The 24,599-nt window shown below is 42.5% G+C and overlaps 1 protein-coding gene across 1 annotated transcript in view; it reads left to right on the top strand.

Annotated features, from left to right (window-relative positions):
- Nucleotides 1-24,255, top strand: part of CBL (Cbl proto-oncogene) — a 364,906-nt gene extending 340,651 nt beyond the window's left edge. Inside the window, exons 14-16 of the mRNA XM_086956760.1 lie at nt 17,066-17,163; nt 17,618-17,809; nt 18,101-24,255. Coding sequence (XP_086812886.1) covers nt 17,066-17,163; nt 17,618-17,809; nt 18,101-18,366 — 556 coding nt within the window. The 3' untranslated portion in view covers nt 18,367-24,255. The remainder of the gene's footprint in view (nt 1-17,065; nt 17,164-17,617; nt 17,810-18,100) is intronic.
- Nucleotides 24,256-24,599: the final 344 nt, after the last annotated feature.

The raw sequence follows: 24,599 nt of genomic DNA, 5'->3' as shown, positions 1-24,599 counted from the left end.
CCCATCACCCAAGAGCTGATGGAAGAAAAAGTCATCATACTGGAAGAGGAACAACAAGCGGTTCCTTCACAAATGAGATAGACAGGACACTTATGCGGACTCGTCCGATAAACAGGGGGAATCTTATCCATTTAAGCCATCGCCACTGCATGATATCACTGCATACAACGCAGTAATCAAGAGAGCTGCACGTAGTTATGGAGTTCAGCTGGGAGAAGAGCAGTCAGTCATGCTTTCTCCTTGAAACACTGCTACCATAGCAGGAGAGAACTCCATTTCTTCCTGTGCTACCCAGCAATGTGGACCAGGGCAGAGAGGCATTTAAAGAGCCAGCTGCATCTAATGCCGTAACACCAAGGGTAGAGAGCACTGCTTCTTGTCCAAGGATCCACCCTACATCAGGGGAAACCTGCTAGCTGATTCTCTCATCATGGCAATGGCATGCAAGAAAGCAAACACCCCCACGTCTACTGGACTACCTCCTTAATGAGAAAGTAAGAGATTTGACATGGTAGGCCGAGACATTGAAGGATCAGTAGTGACACAATAGTGGATAGCATACTCGAATGCCCAGATAAAGAGACATGCCCACCAACAGTGGGACAAAATGGAGGTTCTCGTGGATCACCAGTTAGAGAAGTACAAGAAGAGGGCAAGTACAGTATTACACAAGAACAAGACAGTCTAATACGTGCATGTAATCTGCGCTGGACCCAGAGGGCACTGCAGTAGATAGCTCTGCGCATCCATCACATTCCGCAGACACGCTTGGCTGAGAATCTCAGGATTTAAACAGGAGATCCAGCCAGCTATAATCAACATGCCTTTTACAGGGAACAGTCTATAGGGAGAGGGAATAGACAAAGCACTCCAGTGCATGAAAACAGATAACTAAACCGACAAAGCCATGGGAGCCCTACGGTATATGGGGACCAATCCGGGAAGGCATGAACCGTAGTAAAAGAATTAGAGGATTCCTGAAGGCATGGGAAAAGATCACTTCCGATAAATGGATACTAAATATAATAAAATATGGCTACTGCATTGAGTTAACCTAGTTACCAATAACACCACCACCAAAAATGAAGAAGATAAAAGTAGATTAACAATGACTACAAGAGGATGTGGAAAACCTAGCTAGCAAACAAGCTAGAGAGATGGTACCCCTGAACCAAAGACTCAACAGGAAGTACTCAAACAGTTTTCTGGTACCAAAACCAGAAAGACCTTAACACCAGTCCTGGACTTGAGATCCCTAAGCAAATTCATAAAGACTCTAAGATTCATGATGACGGCGCTAGAAGAAGTTATCCCTTTAAAGGGAAAGGAGACTACATGGCAACCATAGACCTCGAGGATGCGTATCTGCTCATACTAGTAAACAACACAAACTAGTAAACAAATGGCACAAGCAATTCCTCAGGTTCGTAGTGAACAGGAGACACTACCAATTCAAGGTACTACCATTCAAGATAAAATCACCTACACAAGTGTTCACAAAATGTTTAGCTGTGGTCACAGCACACCTCAGACAAAAGGGAATACACGTGTACCCATACTTAGACTACTGACTAATGAAAGCAAAGACCATCAACAAGTGCAGAAACCATATCATCAAGGTCATACGGAGCCTACATTAACTAATGTACTCCATCAATTATGGAAAATTGCCACAGAACCCAGACACTGAGAAGACGTTGCTGGGGTCGATCTTGGACTCAGACTGCAATGGCAAGACCAGTGGACAAGAGTCCGAGAACATGGAGCAGTCTCTCCTTTTCCAGAAGGGCCAATGTCTGACTGTGGTGAAAAAGATTGGCATGATGGCCTCCTGTATTACCTTAGAGTCACACGAAAGACTGCACATGAGACCAATACTGGAATGGGTGCAACAAGAATGGTCAAATGCAGCTGATTTTTGGGACAAGTTTTAAAGATAAATACAGTGGTGGAATCAGCAAAACTGACACTGGGGAAACCATGCAAACCACCAAGTCCCTCTGTGACCATCACAACTGGCTCGCACTACATAGGATGGGGAGCTCACATGGACAAGCTTAACATCAGAGGTCTGTGGAACTCCAAAGCACTGCAACACGTAAATGTGTAGACACTATTCCTGCACTGAAGGAGTTAAAGAAACATGTAAGAGGAAGGACAATCGGATTCAAACAGGCAACACAACAATTTTCTACCTGAACAAGAAAGGGGAACAAGGTCCTATCCACTCTCAGCAGTGACCCAGGAGATTTGGAGATGGGTGATAAAGAACGGGATATTGCTAATGGCAATATACCTACTGAGAAAACAAAATTCAGAAGCTAACAGGCTCAGCAGAAAAGGAAGCGCGCCACACAAATGGGATCTAAAACCAGAAGTGCTGTTGCAGATCCTACAGTTATGCGGGACAACACAAGTACATCTATTCACAATGCACAGGAACGCGGAATGCCAAAGCTTTAAATCCAGGTTTTACCACCCAAAGTCACTGGGGAAATTCCTGTCGATAAAATGGTAAGATTTGCATACAATTTCCCCTAATCCTGATGATACCGTAGGTGATACAGAAGTGCTGGCAGGAACAGGTCATCCTAATCCTGATAGCCCCTCAATTGTCTCGAAGACATGGTACTTAGACCTTATGGAGATATCCCAAGGACAGTATATTTCACTCTCAGCACACCAACATGTGCTTACGATACTGTCCGGGAGAGATTGTGGGGATAGCAGCCATTGTAGCATATGCAAGAAATCTACTAGAGAGAATTATTTTCTTCACACCAGTGGTAAAACGCTTCATGTAGGGAGCAAAGAAGGTGGCAGTCTCAAAAAGCGTGCCCATGCCTACATGACACCTGAATGTAGTACTCACACAAGTCGGGGGGAATGCAAATTGTGCGCTAAGAAAAGGCAAAATAGTATGTATTTTATGTACGTACAAGGAAATTATGCTGCATGTTCTGAGACATTGGTTTCTTAGCTATTTTGACGTTTTTACATTTCAACAGAAAATACAATTGTGATTTCAGTGCGACAAAAATAAATAAGCTTAACAAAAAGCACTAGCAGAGTCATAGATTTGCCCATGGCAAAGGTGCAATTTTATTTGCAAACATTTGTATTAATACCAAAGGTAATACCAAGCAAACATGAAAAATGTCTGACGGTTGTGTTCCTATGTTTGCAAAAAAAGAGAATCACAAAATAAATAATCACAAAAGTGACTCGTATAAAAAAAGTAAATGAAAGTAGGAAGATCTAGCTACGAAGTAGATCACTTTCCAGGTGGATATTCACAAGTGTAAAACGAAAATACCAACACTCACAGGGAACAGAGCCAATGGATGAGTGAAACTTAAATGACACCTGAACGAACCAATCGTTATATAGGAACATGTACCTGTACGTATTTTTTATAATGCATTATTTGTAATGTGAGGTTGGAAATTCCACTAAAAGACAACTCTAGGCCAAACCTAAAATAAAGACATTCAGTACAATGTTTCCGCCGACATTAATTTTGAATTGCATGGAAGCACAGTTACACTGCTCTTTCTGTCAATCTAAACAGACAGTATGTAAAATGTACACAACATTGCGCTTAGCAAAAGAAAAAAAATATATGTAAATATTTTTTGTACTAAAAAGGTAAGTCCTTTATTAGCGCACTGTGTAATAGGGCTAAGCTTGAAACTTAAGACCATTTTAAAACATATGTTCATACCATAGGGCCTCTGGAAGCACCTCTTTCCCTTAAAAATTACCCGAGTCCCTTTGCCGGCCCTGGGCGGACCCAGTAATACGGCTCTAATGCCTTCCCGCACGGAATCCTGAAGCCTCTTCGTGGGGGACGCGTTGGGAGCCATAGCCTCCTTGAGAATGTAAAGTGTGCACGGAGAGAGAGGGTTCTCCAGGGTCACATTCTTTCGCTTAAAAAAAAGCACGCGATGCGCGCGCTGTGCCCCCTGTTTTACTGCCGAAAGGAGACCAGAGGTGGCACGCACGGACAGGAGCTGTGCACACGAACGGAGTGCACATCTCCGGTCCGCGCTTGCCACCTCCTGTCTCCTTTCGGAGACAGGAGGTGGCAAGCAATAGAGGCTCTCCAGCGAAGCAGCTGCGCTGCATTCGTAGCGAGCCCTAAAACATAACAAGCAACCATTGGCACAGGCAGATAAAAGTTGCCAGCATTGAAAGGGCAAACAAAAAAACCTCAAGACATTATTTATTGTTAATACTTTTTTTTTTATGGTCGTTCAGTTGTACATAATGCTTTCTTGGTCATATATAAGGTAACAAAAGCTTCTGACACTTCTTTATTATAACTTTTCAGCATGCTGCAGACTTCTGTATAGCACAGGTTAAAGACATAGGCAAAGTCAGTATCTCTGGCTAAACACTTATAAGGTCCAAAAGGCAAGACCTATTGGCTATGCCAATGCTTGTTCTCTTTTCCATGCCTCTGCATGGCCTGTTTTAATCTGCTTCTGCCTTGTGCGAAGCTGCTGTTTCTTTCCACTTTTGGATTGGAGAAGTTTTGTTGACGCCTCAAATTATAACCCCAATGTTTTGTTGCTGGCTTGGCTGTTCCTCAGACATGCCTTCTGCCCCTTATTGGGGATTTATGGCTATTTTTCATTTTCTGTTTCTCCTCGAACATGAGTTCATTGACTACCCTCTCTGGGTTGATTCGTGTGCAGGTTGGTGATCCCTTGGGAATTCTTTCCGGGGAGTTTACCTCCTTTCTTTTGATCATGGATACAGTTCCAACTACTTGGGGGATTTGTTTCCCTTAAACTAATGAGCATATCAAATCCGTTTTTGGGTGACGTCAGTATCCTCACTCACAATGTTACCTGGCTTGTTGGCCAGGCATGGGTTCCATCTGTGCAAATGAGAACTTCTTTTGCTCTGGCCTCCATGCATGTTAGGCTGTAGGCAATGCCTCCCCATCTTTGAATTCGGTTATTTGCACTGGTTCTTTGGTCGGACTGTCACTGGCGTTGGTCTTCCCATACTGTTCTTCAGTATTTTTGTCTACTGCTTCAGCCAGGTCATTTTTCCATATGCTATTCTTTCTTTTAAGATGGGAACTTATCTGATTGGGCCTCCCCAGTGGTTAATTTGTAAAATAAAAAGTGCTGGGGCTCTCCTCAGGAGGCAGCGCTAGCAGGATAAGTGTGCTGGTGCATACTGCCTCCTGACTAGAACCCCGTCACTTATTATTCTGGAGAGGACTTGGCCTAATGGCTAGAGCTGCCGATTTCGGAGCTGGGGATCTGGGTTTAAGTCTCGGCGTGGCTAAACATCCTGTGATTCTGGGGAAAAATGCATGCCTTCCAATTGGTTGTGTCCTTAATTGGTGCTATAGCGCCGGTGCTGAGGATTAGGTGCTGGAGCTCAGCACCGGCTCAAATTAAGCACTGGACCTCCCCTGTTCTTGGCCTCCTTCAACTCGACCCTTTTTACAGTCCTCTACAGCAATGTTTATTTTTCTTTTCTAGCTGGGATGTTTCTCTTTCTGTTTTATATTCACTTGCCTCTCGACTCTGATCATAACCATTCAGGCGATAGTCTTGTTTTTATCTGCTCACTTTGTTTTCTGGGGTTAATGATTTTCACCACCATCCCTTTTATCTTTTATATAGGGCCATGTGGCTGGTTGCCAGCTCGCAGTTGTGCCATCTTAGGCCCATGATCAATGCTGTGGCTGTTTTATATGTACCATTCTTAGGCAAATTTTATTATACAGTGTAAATTTCTGTGTGTATATATAGATGGTCTCTCTTTTTTTTTTTTTTTTCTTATACAGACCGAATAGCCTAGCCAGGGATCTTTCTTGGATTCGGTTTGCAGACCCTCCTCTGGGATGAATTCGTTTTGGTATCTCACTTAAAATAAGGAATCTGAGGCTAGGCGTGTGCCAGATGAATAAATTACTTGCTTTCAGTGATGCCTAAGCCAGATTTCTTACCGACGCACACATTCTCCTCGCGAACTAGTTCTCCTTTTCTTCAAAATCCCTTCTGTGCACTCTTGTGCCTTTCATTGTTCTAAATAAAATAAATGATCTATAAACGTTTTTCAAATAGATTCTTTTTGGGCACACTGTTTCCTTAGCAGTTTCTATACGTGGTTCAGCGCTTTAGCGTGAAAAGTAGTTGTGGAAGAAACTGATGTCAGTGCGCCAGGAGAGGGCTTATATGGGCTCTGTTGACATTACATCCTGTGGACGACATCATTATGGAGTCGCTCTACACCCTCTACTGGGTACTGCTGTGGAAAGGTTTCCGGATCCAGTCTGGCGCCTGGGGATAATTCCAAGATAAGGAATCTGCTGCTCAATCATGTCTCTGCCAAACCAGGTGTTACCGAAAGTAAGTAACTTATTCTTCAATTCCTGGTGCCAACATGTTCCTCAGTGTAGAACAATAAAGGTTTTGGATCCAACAACTGTCCAACCCGGATCTCAACAATAGGGAAAACAGAAAAAGGTGGCTGGACAGGAAAATTATCAAAAATGAATTTAAGTCACGTAGTCAAGATATACCACGTAACCACCGGGTAGGAATCCCAAATTAAATTTATTTTCTTTAAACTCAAATTGTTAGGAATTCAAATGCACGGACACAGACAAAACAACTGTTACAACAGTGAGTTCTGTGATAACACTATATACAAATATACAAGTTTTACAAATTTACAACACTTGCAAAGATAAATCAAACAGGGCAAATGAGCAGGACACACCAAAACAATACAGAATTCAGTGAACAACATCAATTGTCATTATATACAGTGCAAAAACTTCCAAGTGTGAAACCAGTCCATAAGAGTGTGAGACCATGGGACAGGCGGGGAAGATGGAATACAGAGCCTGCCTGTCAACCAAACCAGTGGCTAGTTGTTTATAACGGATTTGCCCGGCTAGGATCCACAGTGATTAATAAAATTCTATCCTAGGGGCATCCTTCGGGTTTGCCACAGGGAGGGAATGTCAACTTTTTGATAACAAGATTCGTGATGTTCAATACCAGTGCACTATTTCCGTCTTCTTGGCCTTGAAAAAGTCTCCAAAGAGACGAAACACGTGTCGGCAGGACAAGCTGGAAATAATTTTAATGAATATAAAATAAAAGATTTGAAGTCTAACGCTTGACTCTGGATCCGTATTTTGGAAACCTTTCTCCTATCAATGAACTGTATTTTACAAATTCATGATTATCACTTGGATCATTTTATATCTTGTGAGGGTGCTTGATCAATGCCTGTTTTCTTTTTGGTATTCAACATTAGTAAAAGATTCATTTTTTGCTAATTTAACACTCCTGGTGGTGGGTGTTTGACAGGACAACAGTGCACCTCACATTAGGAACTGTTTATAAGTGACAATACACGTATACGTGTTTAGAGTATTGTATTACTCATATGTGCGGACGTTTTCTCAATTTTGAGAAACACTACCACCACAAACCTGTCTTGCATCATATCAACCATCTTGTTAAACAGCCAACACTGATGAAAATACAATCTATATTACTCCTACAAGAGCCCCTTCTCTAGGTTGAAGTGGGATTACTGTCAAAAGCAGAGCATCCATTTCATGCATGTAGGCCGTGCAACAAAGTAATATCAACAAATTGTAATCCGGCCTTTGTGAGATGTTTAATGGGTCTGGCATCTAGTTCTGGAGTACTCTAGTATGCATCCTCATCTCTTCCTAGGTCCTCTTGCAGGCTCAGAATGGTTCAAAACTAGTATTAAAATCCCCTAACAATAACAGCACAATCTTTGCTATGCGATTTTGATAAGCTATGACATAAAATTGAAGTAGCAGAATCTGCTGCCTTGTTGGTAGTCCTATTATACATGATTCAAAGAGCAGCTATTGCGTTCTGTTGTAATATCTTTACAGCTAGTATACCAGGGGAGATAGTAAGGATTTCTTATACATCACATTGTAGTACAGTTTTTACCCTTATACATAACCTTCAGAAGGTTGACCAGCAGCAGAGTTTTTGGACATGTCTTGAAAAATTCTATATCAGGGGTCTCCAGCCAGCAGCTTGTGAGCTCTACTACTACCTCTGAGTAGCTCACTTGTGTGCATCAGAGCTTATTAAATTAAAATGCTTTTGCTTGGTTGAATTATTTATACATACAAATTTGATTATACAGCACTAATATTAGTAGCTCTCAATGCGTTTCATTGAACATAAGTAGCTCTTACTACAGAAAAAGATTGGGACCCCTGTTCTATATCCTGGCCTAAATACATAGCTAGTAGACCAGGTCTCTTGCAATAACCATACATCTAAAGTATTTATAAAAAAAATTGCTATCAAAAGTGTTTGATTTTAAGCCTAGATATTCCAGCTAAGCATGAGAACATTTCTTGGGGTTCAAGATGGCACTGCATCTTCCAATGAGCATTGCAGTTTCACAGGTTTTCTCTTGGTCTTAGCTGGGCAACCAATGGAATTAGTTGCTGTAAGGGAGTCATGTGTTATAGAAAAGAATGGCCCCTATTTTTAGAGGAAGCATCATTTATATACAATAATCGTACTCTAAATAGGTAGTATGTATTTTGTCCAGCCGGACAAGAATTTATTTTGCAAATATATATAAAATTAAATTGTTAGAAAACATTCAATGACAAGTGGGCACAGCCGTGACTCACGAAACAGTGAGACAACAAAACGAAGCACAGAATGGCCAAAGGGCAAAGTGAAATACGTCTGTACATTCCTATTCGAAAGTTTTAACAGACTAAGATCATTTTCCTATACACCTTTGGCCATTCTGTGCTTCGTTTTGTTGTCTCACTGTTTCGTGGGTCACGGCTGTGCCCACTTGTCATTGAATGGTTCTAACAATTTAATTTTATAGGTATTTGCAAAAGACATACTACCTACCTATTTAGAGTATGATTATTGTTATATAAGTGATGCTTCCTCTGAAAATAGGGACCATTGTTTTCTATAACATGATACTGCCCAAGGTCCCTATACTATACCTTTTGGGTTCCCTTGTTTTTTGTAACAACAAGGGAGTCATGTGCCAAGGTATTTGCTGGTCTAGTTGAAGTTAGGATAGAATCCGAGTTGGAAGTTGTACTCAAATTGCCAATCTTAACACAAGTTCATATTTCCAAATTATGGTCCATGCTCACAATCCCAAAAGTGTAAGAGTGGCTTTTAGAGTCCATATGAGTATTCTTGATTTCAAAATTCCTCTTATTTTGAGTCTGTGTCCCGTTATATTTCTGATCTGAACAGGTAGCAGCTTTACGCAAAAATCTCGCTATCAGTAAAGGGAGCGGGGGAGGGGATTTCCTAGCCCCGTGGGGGGTTGGATCTGAGGCAAATTGTTGTTAAACCCCAAGCAAGAGTGGCATCAGTGAAAGTAATTCTGATGTAATCCCATTCGCTATTTGAATGTGCATAACGCTTTGCATTTACTATAGCTCTGTAAATGGGATTTGGTTATTGGGGGGGGGGGTTAACTGATTAAACTGGATTTCCTAGCCATGTTAAGCAGTGGATCTATAGGGCACCATCTTTTGTTTTCAGATTTTGGCCAGCTTTTTTTGGTTTTCCATTTGGCTCTTCCACAGAGCGTCCATCACCCAACATGAATTCTGCTTCCTCTTTTAGATTCTCAATGTCGCAGCATTCTTGGCTGACCTTTTCTTATTTTGTATGCCCTGGGGGCTTAGTGCGTCTTTCCTCTTTCCCATTCTGCCCAGGCCAAACAGCTTGTACCGAGTCACCACAACACTTGTCCAATAGTGGGCAGGCAGTACTTGAAGGGCTTGTGTTAAAAACACCCATTTAACTCCAGTTCCGGCACATAAAGAACAAGCAATAGACTTGTAAATAGCATCCAATAGGACCTTGTCAGGGAAGCAGCAGCCAAATAGATATTTAATGGTTCTGATGGAAAACCCAAGTGGATTGGCCCAGGCCAGCCACGCCATTTCAAGGAGATGACCGGCAAAGACTGACCAATGCTGTGGGAGATTCTCTCACTATGTAGCGCTTTTTGCAGTGTGACACGAGGGCCTTCCTCCTCCTTGGGATAATGGCTTGTGGTGTTTAGAGTCCCCAAGCAACAGTTGAAGCATCCCATGCACCGCTGACTCATACATTCAGAAGTCCAGGGCTGCAATCTCTATTATGAGAGGTTTTTCAGCTCCAAAAGTCACACTACCACATTGTGGAAATCTTGTGTACTGTTTCCTGCAGGCCTATCATTATTGCATGATTTGTGCAACAGTCAGCGCGTGTTTCATGGATTCATCCACTTCTTCGGGGCTGTGTGTCTGGGCCTCGGAGTGCTGCTAATAGGGCCCTGGGAGGGGAAGTGACAGGGAATAAATCACACCTCGTGTCCTGTTTTCCTGGCACTCTATTATTGTGCTAGTGGACATGCACATTCAGTGACTGCTCCGCAAAATGCCTGCCGACAGTATTACGTGAATGTGCGCGGATTCCTTATTATGTTAATCATTTCCTTAATAATACTTTTTTATTAAATTACATTTAGTTAATATTAATCCTAAATTGTATTACATTCATTTTATAGAAGTTCCCTCATTCGTACACAAACCATATCCTTTAGTTAAATTATTTTAAATTAAAATACTCAACCTATCCTTTCTTCTGTTTGAATATATAAGAATTAAACCCCATATTGCAATCCAATTTCAAACCCAAGAATTAGTTTAATTTAAAATATTGAACTAAATTAAATATGAATACTTATAAGTCTTATTCTGCCCCTAATAATAATGCTAACCATTTTTTTGTTAAAGACTGTTTTAAACTGATTGCATCCCATTTTTTTTTAGTACAGAAACTAACCCAAACAGTAATGGTTCTTGATGTATTTCATATCAAATATGTTTAATCTAAAGCTATTCTAACACTTATCCTTTTATTTCAAATAAATAATTGTACATTTAATTTTAATGCTAACCCTATTTTAAGTAAAAGTACATTAATATAATGTTCGAGGCATATGAGCTGCAGATTACACACCGTGCATAGATGGCCTCCTAGTGTTGGGCCTGGATGTTTGCAGTATGTTTTGTTGTAGAAACTTCTTTGAAAGTCACAAGATAGGTGATTCCTCCTTTGGATGATACTGCGCATGGGCATCGGCTCCATCCCCAGATTGTTTTTTTCCGCCACCGGGCTCGGATGGGTTTCCAGCGCTCCGTGTTGGAACCGATTTACTTTGGCGGGCAATCCTCACCAACTTACAGAAAATCAGTTTCAAACGCTTTCCCAGTCAACGCTACTCTTCAACACCAAAGATTTTGATTCTGTCATCGTCGACGGCCTTCGGGCCTAACTAGGCCTCGACTCCAGCTCATGGAAAGGATGCCATTTAAAAAGTGTCCTCAATGTGGGTCGAAGTTTCCCCACACCGACCTTCATGAAGTGTGTAACCTTTGCCTCTCCCCGGAGCACGAGGCCAAAGACTATTCCGCTTGTGCCTCTTTCCTCTCCAAAAAGAATATCCGGGACCGAAGAGCTTGGAGAACAATGGCTCGATCTTCAGCTCCGATTCCAGAGGACATCTTTGAAGAAGGCGTCGACGTCCCAGAACAACACAACGTCGACAGCAACCCTGAGGCAGAAGATTCAGAAGTCGAGGAGATCACTCCAACACTGCGGGTCGTAAGTAAGACCGTCGACCCGACCCTTCCTCGACAAATCCAAAGAATGCCCCGCTCACACCCTCTCCCTCGGGTGCACATCGACACACTGCTTCTACTGCCCCACCTTCGGGCCCGGCTAAGAAGCTAACTAAGCCTTCAGGCGACTCGGGCTCGAGTCAGCCTTCCCACAGTGCCGGCACACAACTACCGGCACCGAAAATGACAACATCACTGGCCCCGTCGACATCCAAACCACTGGCGTTGAAGCCTACCGCTACTCCTTCGGCACCGAAACCCAGGTCAGAACCAAGCATACTCGCTTCAGATTCAAAAAGACCACCGGAACCGAAAAAACCATCGGATCCCAAAAATCATCCGAGCCGAAAAAGACTCCTGCTTCTCCGGTTAAGGACATTACCAAAAAGCCAAAAGAAACTGCTTCGGTGCCGAAGCCTCCCTCCGCACCAAAAGATAGGCCTCCTGCAGAGGACTTATTTCATCCAGACCCTGCACAAAAGACTCTAGCTAAAGACCCAGTCACTGGGCAGCTAACTTCAGCTTCAAAAAAGCGACAACTGGATACACCAGTGCCAGCTCCTCTTTCAAAGAAAAAATACATGGGTACCTCGCCTTTAAAACTTCCTTTCCCTCCTCCACATATACCATCACCACCTGCTCCCCTACCACAACATTCCCCTGCATCCTCTATCATACCAGACGATGACAATAGGGATGATAGCTCTGATGATATAGGGCATAACCTAGATGATCCATCTATTCCTCCAGGCTCACCAGACCTGTGGGATGATCACAACGCCCCAGACGTCCCAAATGTCCCTCAAGATGACATATACCCCTCAAGGCCTTCCCCACCAGAAGACACTATGGGTTTTAATCAGTTGATACACAGAGCTCCGCAATATCATGGAGTAGATATGCATACAGACCCTGTAGATGAAGCCTTTCTAATGGGTACCTTTGATAATGCACAAACGTCCTCATCCATTTTACCAATGCTTAAAGGAGTGATTTGGCATGCTCCTGAAGTCTTCAAGGACCCAGTCAGAACTCTGGTCATTAACCCTTGAATAGAGAAAGTATAAAGCTGCCCCTTCAGACCCAGCATATATTAAAGGTCCAGTACCACTAGACTCACTTGTAGTTTCCAACGCACGCAAGAGAGCAAACTCACAAACATCAGGTGAAGCTGCCCCACCAGCGTCTAAGCTTCTCATCACATCAGGGAAAAGAACTGCGTCTCAAGCAGCAAACAATACACAAACATTATTGGCCAGATATGACAGGGCACATTATGACGAATTAAAATCACTAATGCGACACCTCCCTGATAAATACAAAGATAGAGCAAATGAGCTTATTCAAGAAGGGAAAAATATTACAAACACCTCTATTCGGTGTGCACTTGATGCAGCGGACACCGCCACCAGGGCAGTTAACACCAGTGTTTTATTACATAGACCTGCCTGGCTACGCCTATCGGGGTTCAAACCTGAAGTCCAAAGTGCTATACTTAATCAACCCTTCGATGAGCAACACTTATTCGGACCCAATGTAGATGTATCACTTGAAAAAATGAAAAAGGATACAGATACAGCCAAATCTATGGGAGCCCTGCAGTCGCAGGCTCCCAGACGTTCATTTCGCTGCTCATCTTATCAAGGCGCCACCAGGGTATACTCCTCAGACACACCTTCTACCTCATACAAAGCCCCTACACAATCCACATATAGTAAGGGCTACCAAAGGGGAGGTTACAGGGGTAACAATAACAAAGACAGAGGTAAAAACAACAACTCCCGCTCTGCCTCTACCCATGCCCAATGACTCCCCTTCCCTTCCCCCGTCCCATTCCACTCCTGTCGGGGGAAGACTACAACAATACCTACCAGCCTGGAAAAACATCACATCAGACAGGTGTGTGCTTCAAATAATTCAATCAGGTTACTGTCTAGAGCTAACATCCACCCCTCCCCCCCCCCCAAACATACCACTCAAGCAGCGTCCAATGTCACAAGAACATTTAACACTGCTCAGACAGGAAGTAATATCCCTCCTGCAGAAAAATGCAATAGAAATAGTCCCAAAGCATCAGAAAAACACATGAGTATGCTCCCTATATTTTCTAATCCCAAAGAAGGACGGATCTCTAAGACCTATCTAGACCTCAGACCTCTAAATATTTACATACAGTCGGATCATTTTCATATTGTCACACCAACAAGTCCTTCCACTCCTTTTACAAAAGACTTCCTTGTCACTCTAGATCTTAAGGACGCCTACTTCCACATTCCCATCCACACAGCGCACAGAAAATATCTCAGATTTGTGCTAAACGGGCAGCACTACCATTTCAAAGTGCTCCCATTCGGAGTCACAACAGAGCCAAGGGTGTTTACCAAATGCCTAGCAGTAGTAGCAGCACACTTAAGAAGACCACATATTCACGTCTTCCCATACCTAGACGATTGGCTCATAAAAGCCAGCTCATACAGCCAGTGTGTACAACACACACACGCTACTATTCAACTGCTTCACGACTTGGGATTCACAGTAAATCACACCAAGTCACATCTGCAACCTTCACACATACAACAATATCTCAGCGCTACAATAAACACCCAACTAACACTAGCCTATCCCTCTCCAAACAGGATAACAAGTGTACAAACTCTCCTAACAAAATTCAAACTGCAACACTCTCTTCCAGCTCGAGTGTTCATGCAGCTCATAGGAATGATGGCATCTTGCATATTTATAGAACCTCACGAAAGACTGCAAATGCGTCCACGCCAATGGAACCAGGCTCGTGGTCAAATAACAGACCTAGTGTCGGGCTCATCGCTCTCTGCAATGGTGGAACACCAAAAACCTTTCAAAGGGCCGACTGTTCCTAGAGCCAGTTCCTCAGATGATCCTGACTGCGGACTCATCGCTCTCCGGCTGGGGAGCTCACCTACTGGATCACACCATGCAAGGCAGGTGGACACCGCAACAAAAGTTACTCCACATCAACCACTTGGAGTAACTAGCTGTTTTTCTAGCCCTAAAAGCATTCCAAAAACAAGTATCAGGCAAAGCCGTCTTAGTCCGCACAGACAATATGACCGCCATGTACTACATAAACAAACAAGGGGGAACACACTCTCTGCAGCTCTCTGTTAGCACAGCAGATATGGAGATGGGCTATACCACTAAAAATCTTCCTCTTAGCCCAACACGTTCCAGGAGTACAAAACACCATGGCAGATCTGCTAAACCGTTCTTTCAAATGTGGGGACAACCTCAGATAGACCTCTACGCAGCCCACGAAAACGCAAAATGCCCAAACTTCCCCGCCAGATACCAACACCCGCTGTCCAAAGGCAATGGGATATGGATGAACTGGTACGGAAAATTTGCGTAGGCTTTTCCTCCTCTCCCACTACTTCCGTTAGTGATACACAAGCTACAGCAACATTCCCCAACACTCATTCTAGTAGCTCCAACTTGGGCCAGACAACCGTGGTACACCCCACTGCTGCAACTATCTGTGGTACCACACAAAAAACGAAGCCTATCTCCACGTCTCTAGACACAGAACCATGGAGACATCGGACACCCAGATCCAGCTCAGCTCAACCTAGCGATCTGGCTCCTGAAGTAATAGAGCTTATTTACCTCAACCTTCCTTCAGAATGCATGAACGTTACTAAAGAAGCCAGACGTCCCACTACGAGAGCATGTTATGCTGATAAGTGGGAACGATTTGTAATATACTGTCAAAACAACCACATAAATCCTTTAGATGTCTATTCAACACATCATAGGATACCTATTACACCTTCAAAAGTGTAATTTAGCTTACACGTCTATCAGACTACACCTTGCTGCCATTGCAGCATATTTACAAAATAGACAACATCTATCTCTGTTTAGAGTATCTGCTTTCATGGAAGGACTCAAAAGAATAATCCCTCCCAGAACACCACCTTCACCAGTGTGGAACTTAAACATTATTGTTACACGTTTAAAGGGACCTCCCTATGAACCGTTACATAAATGCGAATTGCAATTCCTAACTTGGAAAGTAGCTTTCTTAGTAGCTATTACTTCTCTGAGAAGAGTCTGTGAACTACAAACATTTACCAAATGCATCATAACAAAGTGGTTTCAACGCACTAATCCTAAATTCCTTCCAAAAGTCATTTCACTATTTCATCTAAATCAATCTGTTGAACTGCCCGTTTTTTTCGCGCAGCCACAAACAGTCACAGAAAGAGCTCTACACACCTTAGACATCAAAAGAGCATTACTGTACTACATCGAAAGGACACAAACTTTTTGTAAAACTAAACAACTTTTTGTGTCTTTTTTACCACCACATTAAGGCAACCCCATATCAAAATCGGGGATTGCTAGGTGGATTGTTAAATGCATACAATATGTTACCAAAAAGCCAAACGTACGTTAACAATTCCTCAAATAGGGACTTCAATGGCATTCTTGGGGAACATTCCCCTAGATGATATATGCAAAGCAGTTACATGATCTACACGCACATATTCACAAAACATTATTGTGTAGATGTGCAAACTAAACAAGCCACTGTGGGCCAGGCTGTACTAAAAACAGTTTCAAACGACTGCAACGGATACTGGTGGTCGCCGCTAGGTGTGGGTACTGCTATACAATCTATGCACAGTGTGTAATCTGCAGCTCATATGCCTCGAACAGAAAATGCTACTTACCAGTATGCATCTGTTCTTGGCATGTAGAGCTGCAGAGTTACATACGCCCACCCGCCTTCCCGGCTACCTGTATCTGTTCCAGTATTATCTTAATTCGATACAAATCACATGGACATCACTACTTCTTGTACAGCTCCATCACTTCCCTAATGGCGAAAAACAATCTGGGGATGGAGCCGATGCCCATGCGCTGTATCATACAAAGGAGGGGTCACCTATCCCGTGACTTCCAAAGACTTTTCTACAACAAAGCAAACTGCAAACATCCGGGCCCAACACTAGGTGGCTATCTATGCACAGTGTGTAACTCTACAGCGCTACATGCCAAGAACAGATGCATACTGGTAAGTAGCATTTCCTTATCTTCTAATATCCTGATACCCAATTATACTTGCATTAAAAGTGGACCCCATGCATTGAGCAAAGTGGCACTGTAACTTGGTTAATGCTGATTATGGTTTTGTTGGAAGTAAATACCAGGCCAAGTAAAGGTTTGACACTATGGTGCCATGCTGCAGGAGCCTTGGCTGTCAGCCGTAGTGGTAATCTAGAGCTGGCTAGCCACCACTAAATAGGCTATCTTTACCTTGCATGATTGGCGATTTGTCACCAATACAGTATCTCATTTTGCCAATTCTTTGATTTACAGACCGTTCGAGTGTGACCCGGTGATTGAGCAGATAAGATATGAGCAAATGGGCACAATCCAAGCGCAAGCGACCGCTTCCGATCCTGCTGCCATGTCTGGTATGTGCTGAGGGATTCATTTTAAGACTAGAGACCCAACCCAGAAATGCAACCGCAACAAAGTGCCTCCATTAGACACACCCTTGAGTACAGTCGGGCTGTAGTTAGAATAGACTTTTGATTTAAGTACGCAAAATTATAAATATCAGTCACTGTGGCACTGGCTGCTATGGTAAACCAGTGTCTTTTGTAGTTAATGTTGCATAAGGTGGTGTAAGACTGAATGCAAGGATATGTTGCAACCCAAGAGTTAGACTAGGCTGATATATGTTAATGAATGCGATTTTAATTTGAAATTTCCCATTGAGCGGATAATGCCAGTCTGATAGAGTGTAAGGAATACAAAGGGTTGATGTCCCTGTGCCCATTTCATCTATTTCTGCATGTATTTTTCTCCTGCTTGTCTGCCAGTGTGTATATGACTATACTGTTAACTAAGTCCAACTCTGTTCAGGTGAGGAGGATTTGCCAGTAGGACTTCTCAGCAATGGGCCTGAGGAGCCAGAGGAGGAAGAGGACTTCTATGATGTCCCCAGGCCACACTTGCCAGTTGCACTCAATCGCCTTCCGCTTGCTGATGGTGCTGGTGTTTTGCCTGCCTTCAATCGGATGTCTCTGGACAGTGATCAGTTGGCGTCCGCAACAGGTGCGACACCATCACAACAGTAACTGTCCGTTTAATACGTGTGTTCCTTCATTCAACTTCACACTGTGATAAGAACTTGTTCACTGTGTGGTCTCATACTGGCCACACTACTTTTTCACTGACTTAGCATTCCTGATATATGCTGTAGCTCTGCTTACCTTTGCTTCTGATTTGTTATTCTGTATTTTGTTATTCTTGCCATTGTCCAGTCCTTCTTTTGTCAGCTAATGTCTGTCCCTAGATTTGTATATCACTTTGGTTCATGAATATTAACCTGCTATTTTGTTGTAGGTTTTGTAGATCCGTCCCAGGTTCCAGAGAGACCACCAAAACCTTTACCACGACGGATGAACTCTGAGCGTCGTGCTGGAAGCTCTCCACAGGCCACAGCCAACTCATCCACTCCACCACAGCTGTCTGGCGAGATAGAATCTCTCTTGAGCCAGGGCTACTCATATCAGGACATCCAGAAAGCACTGCTTATAGCACACAACAACATTGATATGGCAAAGAATATTCTTCGTGAGTTTGTTTTCCGTGCTCATGTGGCTACATAGCATTCTCCCCCTGTATGTGAACTCTCCGGGACCAATGGAGCCACAAGCCCTACAGCTTCAGTGTCTATGTGCCTAGAAAGCTGCGAAGCCCTGTGCGGAGGGACTTTATGCTTCAGCCCTGCCACATGGACTACAGTGAAGCAGTGCCTGTGTTCGCAGACCTGGCTGTCGGAAGAAATGGACGAGACTACCTCTGGGAGAAGTCATTTCTGACATGGCTGTTTTTTCCCAGTTACATTTCCATGCAGATTTGCCTGTGGTGGTGTTGCACGTCACCACATGGCTTACCCCTGAGGTGATGCATTCAGGTTCCATTCTCCCTGTGTAGGATGGGAGGGTGGTGGAGGAGCTGTGAATTTAAAGGAAGACTTGAGAATTCCTTTTCCGCACTGGAGGGCGGGCAGGAATTTTCTCAGATGCAAAAGTGCTGTTTCTTAATTTTTTCAAGGGAATGCTCAACTGGTGGTTGTCACTCATTGCACATGATATAGGGACAGATCACTCCTCTCGCTTTTAGCGGGCTATAACAGAAAATAGTGGATGCTTTGTTGTAAGCCTCCCAAAGCCTATGCAGCTGCCGGTTCCATTCGGTGTGTTAGTAAACAACTTTCTACTTAATCAGCTGAATGCTTTGTGTGGGGTGGCCCTATTTACGCAGAAAGCAATGGTTATTGATTTTTTGTTTGTTAGGCGGGCAAGGCAGCTTGGAAGACAAATGGCTTGACCTGAGGTTTTGGAGGCAAGCTCTGACCATGTCCTTAACCAGTGGGTCCTGATGGAGTTTGCGTCGTCCATTGCTGGGACTGTAAGAGTAGGTTGATTGTGTATGGTGGGATAGCTATTCTTGCCCTGGCGGTCATCAAGGCCACCAGCTATTCGCTAGTATTAATGGAACAATTGGTGCTTGAGGATATTAGCATGCATGATTGTCAACCCCGACTTGCTGGAGAACTGCCTGTGACTAGATCATTCTTACTAAGGGTGCTCTTTATTGCTTGTGCTGGTCAATATGCATCCTTTTGATGAACTGTGACCTGCAGTTGTACTGTCACCGCTATGGAGTACAGTTTACCTCATTTGTAGAATTGAGATTCTCTGATGAATAATTAGAAATTAGGAGATTTTTACAGAAAGTATGCAGGACTCTTTCTCTTTACAAGAAAAAAAAAGAAATCCCCTTTTCCAATCTTGCAGACACAAAAGGCTCCTTCTAGGGTGCACAATTTCTGCAAGACTAACTTTTGCAGTTTACTGGACGGATTGAATGTGGGATTGTGTGTCTGGTCTTTGCATTTGGGTTTGGAAAGTCTGGAAGTGAGCTACACATTCATGAATTTCCGTGGGTCAAGGAGTGATTTGGAAACTTAATTTAGATCATGCAGAGCCAGCGCTCCCCGTCCTGTTCTTTGATTGTGCCACTGACTGCTTAGCTTCAGCTCCATTTCTTCTTCTTTTGTTACTCAAGGTCTTTTTCAGTTTTCTTTGTAATACTTTCTTTTTCATACATTAGATGCTTTGCCAGGATTTTTAATTCCTTGTGGATGGTTAATTTGCTCAGCATCACCTCCAAAGGAGCAACTGTTGAACTTGCACCAAAGTGACTGTAGAACTTATTGGTTTAGCAACTTTAGACTATATGCACGTACTCCAGAAATTGCTATTGAGCTTTGAAAATGAACACGCTGTGCATCTCAACCCATACCTGGTTAAGTTATTGACGAGAGCTGTTTAGGAATGTATTGAGTCAGTAGGTTGCAGTCTTGGCTTTCCTACTTCATTTCTCCTTTTTCGTACCTTAAAGTTGGTGGCCAAGGCAAGTACAATAGTATGGAGATTTTCCTCCCCTATCAACAGGCCATGTCTGTGGGCACCAGGAATGATGGATGCATAGATGCTGAGCTGTCGGTAGGGATATTATTCACCTCATACTGAGCACTGCACTCATGTTTGAGTGCTTCTCCCTTTTCCGAAGGCCAGTTACTTATGTGCAATATGCTGCCTTTCCTTTAAAAGTGCTGTTTGTCCCAGTCTCATGCCCACAGAATGGGCATTTCACTGCTTTGATCCAAATTTGTTTCCATTTAATTACTGATCTTGAAAAGAAAAAAAAATCCCCTCCAACAAATCAAAACAGTTCTACCATTGAGAATCGCGTGTTCCCACTCTTACACTGTTCAGAAGTCTTCTAATATAAGTGATCTTTCCTATGGAGGAAAATACTCAATTTCTGTAAGGCAAGCACCCCACCTTTCAGCCTCCTGGCATTTTCCTTGTGGCTGTGCAAAGATTTATTGCAGCATTGCTTGAAGTCCTTTATGCCCCAGATACTTTGGTGGATTGATGATACACCTAAAAATACAATAGATACAACAGGCCAATTTAACCACTGCTCATACAGGAGCTTTGACACTGCTGTATTTGTTTGTTAGAACACCTATAATCTCTTTGATTTTTGTGTCCTCCAACCCACAAATTGGTCTTCTCTAGATGCCACTGTGAATGTAAAATCCAAACGGTTTGGGCCATGTGCCCAACAAAAATGATGTATGTCTCTGAATCTGTGCTCATTTGGAACTGGCTTTTTTCTCGAGCCTAGCTGCTTGTTTTTTTAATCACATCCTTGCCTTATTTTATTCCATTCAAGTGTTTTTAAGATTTTGGTGGTCAAAAATAATTGGAGAAGCGGTATGAGCTACATGAACCTGGTGTTTTTCGCAATAGATGGCAGTGTGCTTCAACTGACCTATGTAAAGCTGTACTATGATTAAAGTCTTGTCCAGCAGAGATGTGAAATTATTTCACAATTGTCAACTTGTTACAGGCCGTGCGTTTCTAAATGAATTGTTGTTGACAGTTGTTTTCATCTAAGTTCTTACATTGGAGGCTGGCTGTTGTGTGGAACTTGTTTGCGTTGAGGTTGATTTGGGTCCCCAGAGTCACAGCTCATAATTTAATCTGTATCCTGGTGAATACCTCACCACAACCCTTGAATTCGTTTTCACCTCCCACATAGGGAAACTTCCTTCTGGTTGGCAAGTGGTGGTTCTCTTAAGATCTTCATCTACAGTAATCAGTAGCGTTCAGTAGCTGCACATTTTCCTTCCAATACCATTTGTCAGAGTAGAAATAAAGCACAATGCATGTCCAGGGCAGCTTCCACTTTTGAGAGTGTTAGGAGAAGCGACACTCATTAGCTTCTGTTCACCTTTTGCTGCCGTGCTAAACAAACAACTAGTTTGTTAATATACCATACTTTATCACCTATTGTATTAACGGGCTGCTCTTTTGTTATCTGCTGGGCTATGGTGACTGCTGCTGTCCTTTGGTGTCTGCATTTGTTGAGAACCTACTATTATGCTTTGTCGTATTTCATATTTTCCAACGTGACTTTCATTTGAAGTTCTGCGGCTAGTTGAGATTTGGAGTGTAGTAACCTAAAACCATTTGACAGACTGTTTTTCTCAGTTCCAATGCCTCATCATAGGGACTTCCACTGTGATTTGTTTTTGAGCTTTTTATTAGTTTTTTGAACTGGCACTCTGTGCCATTTGATATTTGCTAAAAAAAACTATTTTTCAATTTGTTATTTTTGTTGGTCTGGTCGTTGTTTTGTATGACCGAATGAATCTGCCAGTTTAGAATCATGTTTACTCCTATGGAAAACTTTAATTCCGCTATTGAAATTAATATAATTTCAGAGTTTCTCATGTGAATATTTGCATTACACTATTGAGTAGTTTGCATAGGATGATTGTTCATAACAAAAATGTCTTGCCGATAGACATGTTCTGCTCGAACCAGTCTCCTGTCTGATAAACTTTTTTCAAGCAAACCGGACTCTTGCTTGAAAAACATTTCAGAGCAAAATGCGATTTATGGATATTTTGCCCAATGTGTAATTTAGGAAAATGTTAACGAAACACTGCAAAATTTCGCTAAAAGTGCACCATTTTGTACTCCCTTACTGTTCTGTATCAGTAAGCCACTTGTTCCGAGTATCTCTTTTTCACAGCTTAAAACACTTAAATGTCAAGGAGTTTCTTCAAGAAAGCTGGTGAAACTACTGTTCTCGGTTTTTAAACGGTTTCCCGCTTCAGGCGGGTAATTTGAAGACGATAGGGCCACTACTGGAATTTCCCAATAGTCATGTATAGAGTAGCTGTCCGACCAGTCCTAAATAACCCTTTCATTAACAGGCGAGACCTAAAAACATAGGGTGTGATCTTCCTTCGGCTGTAGCTTCTAAGTTTAATTATTCATTTATGTGAAACTCATGATAACATGCCTTTGTTCAAACTTGACCATACTTTCCAGTAAGCAACACAGAGCTCATTTGTGCACAATCTGTGGTTGATGGTCTTATCCTGGCCATGCTGCACTCTTGAATAAGCTGTTCGATCCATGTAGGGACATTGTCTGGTTGAGGTTACTCTTTGTTGGCAAATTTCCAATAATGCTGACATGCTTCAGCCAGATGCTTTCACTTGACTAAAAAGTGGAAGAGTTTGATATCGCTGCTTTGTGCAGCGCTGGATTTTCTGGAGGTGTGTGAAAAAGGATACTCTGCAGATAGTAATTGCTTTGCTCAAAACAATGGGCATGATGGCAGCGATCCACTGTGAAATTCTCTACCATTGTTTAAATGCATGAGCCTCCCCTAACCTTTTACTTTCCGGGTTGCTGCAGTGATATTTTGGCGATATCACAGCTTGCACTCACAGATCTATGTACCTCAGATGACCAGGTTGGTGCAGAGTCTAGAGTCAAAGTCCAACTCATTTCATTCCAGATCATTTTTGGACCCTTGTGTGACTGATTTTAATAACGGATGTAGGCTAAGTATTATCAGTCTAGCGCAGCAGGTTTTTGTGATTGTTCCAATTGGTGTGAGAAATTACTTGGAGATCCAGTAGGAAGGGTTGCATACTGGTATAGATGGGGGGAGGAATGGACTTATAACTTTTAGTGCCAAATACTGTAAAGTATCCTACTCTTACTGCATGTAAAACACGAGCGCAACTACTAACAAAATACTACATTGGTAAGGGATTGTGGAGTAATGTGTGCTGGGTCATTGTCCTAAGTTAGAGTGGCCATTCCACTCCGAAACCTCTATAGCACACCTCTAAAGACCTACCAGAGAGAGCATACCCTTCCCATTATTTCCCTTCTTGCACATCCAGTCAGGACAAAAAAAAGTAATGTGCTTGTCGTCACTCTGAACTTGGTCTAAAAACACAATTGGCAAAATATGCTCGATTTCACTCGGGGGCCTTAATGACTTTAACTGGCTGAGTGAGGGCCTGACTAACTTTCTTTTTCACTCTATTAGACCAACCATATGTTAGTAGGCCCTTAAGTGTCTGCCAGCTCAAATGTACTCTGCCTCTAACCTCTTGAGCAATGAAGATCTGTCTGCTGTAGTCTTTGTCTCCTTTCTGGGGCCTTAACGTTTTTTAGCAAGCCCCATGACTGGTCATTGTTCTTCACACCGGGGCCTTAACCTCTTTATTAGGTCCGGTGCGACCCCAGGTCACCACTGCAAGTATTATAAGGACATTAATATAAGACTTTTCTATTAGCTGTATTTAATCCTGTCAACTTGTAAAGAATTAATAAAACAGAAGATAAATATTCTTACAAAAGAGTAGAACAGTTTTAAGTTTTATTGGGGTGTCCCGTTTTTTGGTTTGCTGAAGCATTGTTTAATAATGTCTAGAAATTATACTAATGTTATTTATTAATTTCCCAGTGTACGCTGCCCACTAAAGAGCTGATCATTTTTATTATAATTTTTGGGACTGGAGTTATCATGTATCTTCTGTCCAGGAAAAGAAAAAGAAACAAAAAACATTTTATTTTTAAATAAATTTTCTTTGTTGTAGCAAACATGTGACGATGCATCATTCCTTGTGAGAAGACCGTTTTTTGAGTGGGAAGTAATCCTTAAACTAGGGGTGCGTATGAATGAATGATCAAAGTACAAAGTATTGGGGCAGTATCACTGTTTTGTTCTTTGGTATGCATTAATGTTATGTTTGCACTATGCCTCTCCTGGCTTGAAGGCCATGTTCTTAAGGGGTTTATGCATATTGAACTGAACGTAGAAAAAGGTGTGAGCTCTTTATATTTCACTGTTTTCCAAGAGGGATCTCTGCCATGCCTTTAATTCAGATAACACTTACCACTGGGAGGCTTTTCGGCGTTCACCCTTAACTGTTACTTTCGTCCTC

Source organism: Lissotriton vulgaris, chromosome 2_1, assembly GCF_964263255.1.
Source record: "Lissotriton vulgaris chromosome 2_1, aLisVul1.2, whole genome shotgun sequence".
In the NCBI taxonomy this organism is placed as follows: domain Eukaryota; kingdom Metazoa; phylum Chordata; class Amphibia; order Caudata; family Salamandridae; genus Lissotriton; species Lissotriton vulgaris.
The sequence above is the reverse complement of the archived record's forward strand: the minus strand, read 5'-3'. Positions and strand labels throughout refer to the sequence as shown.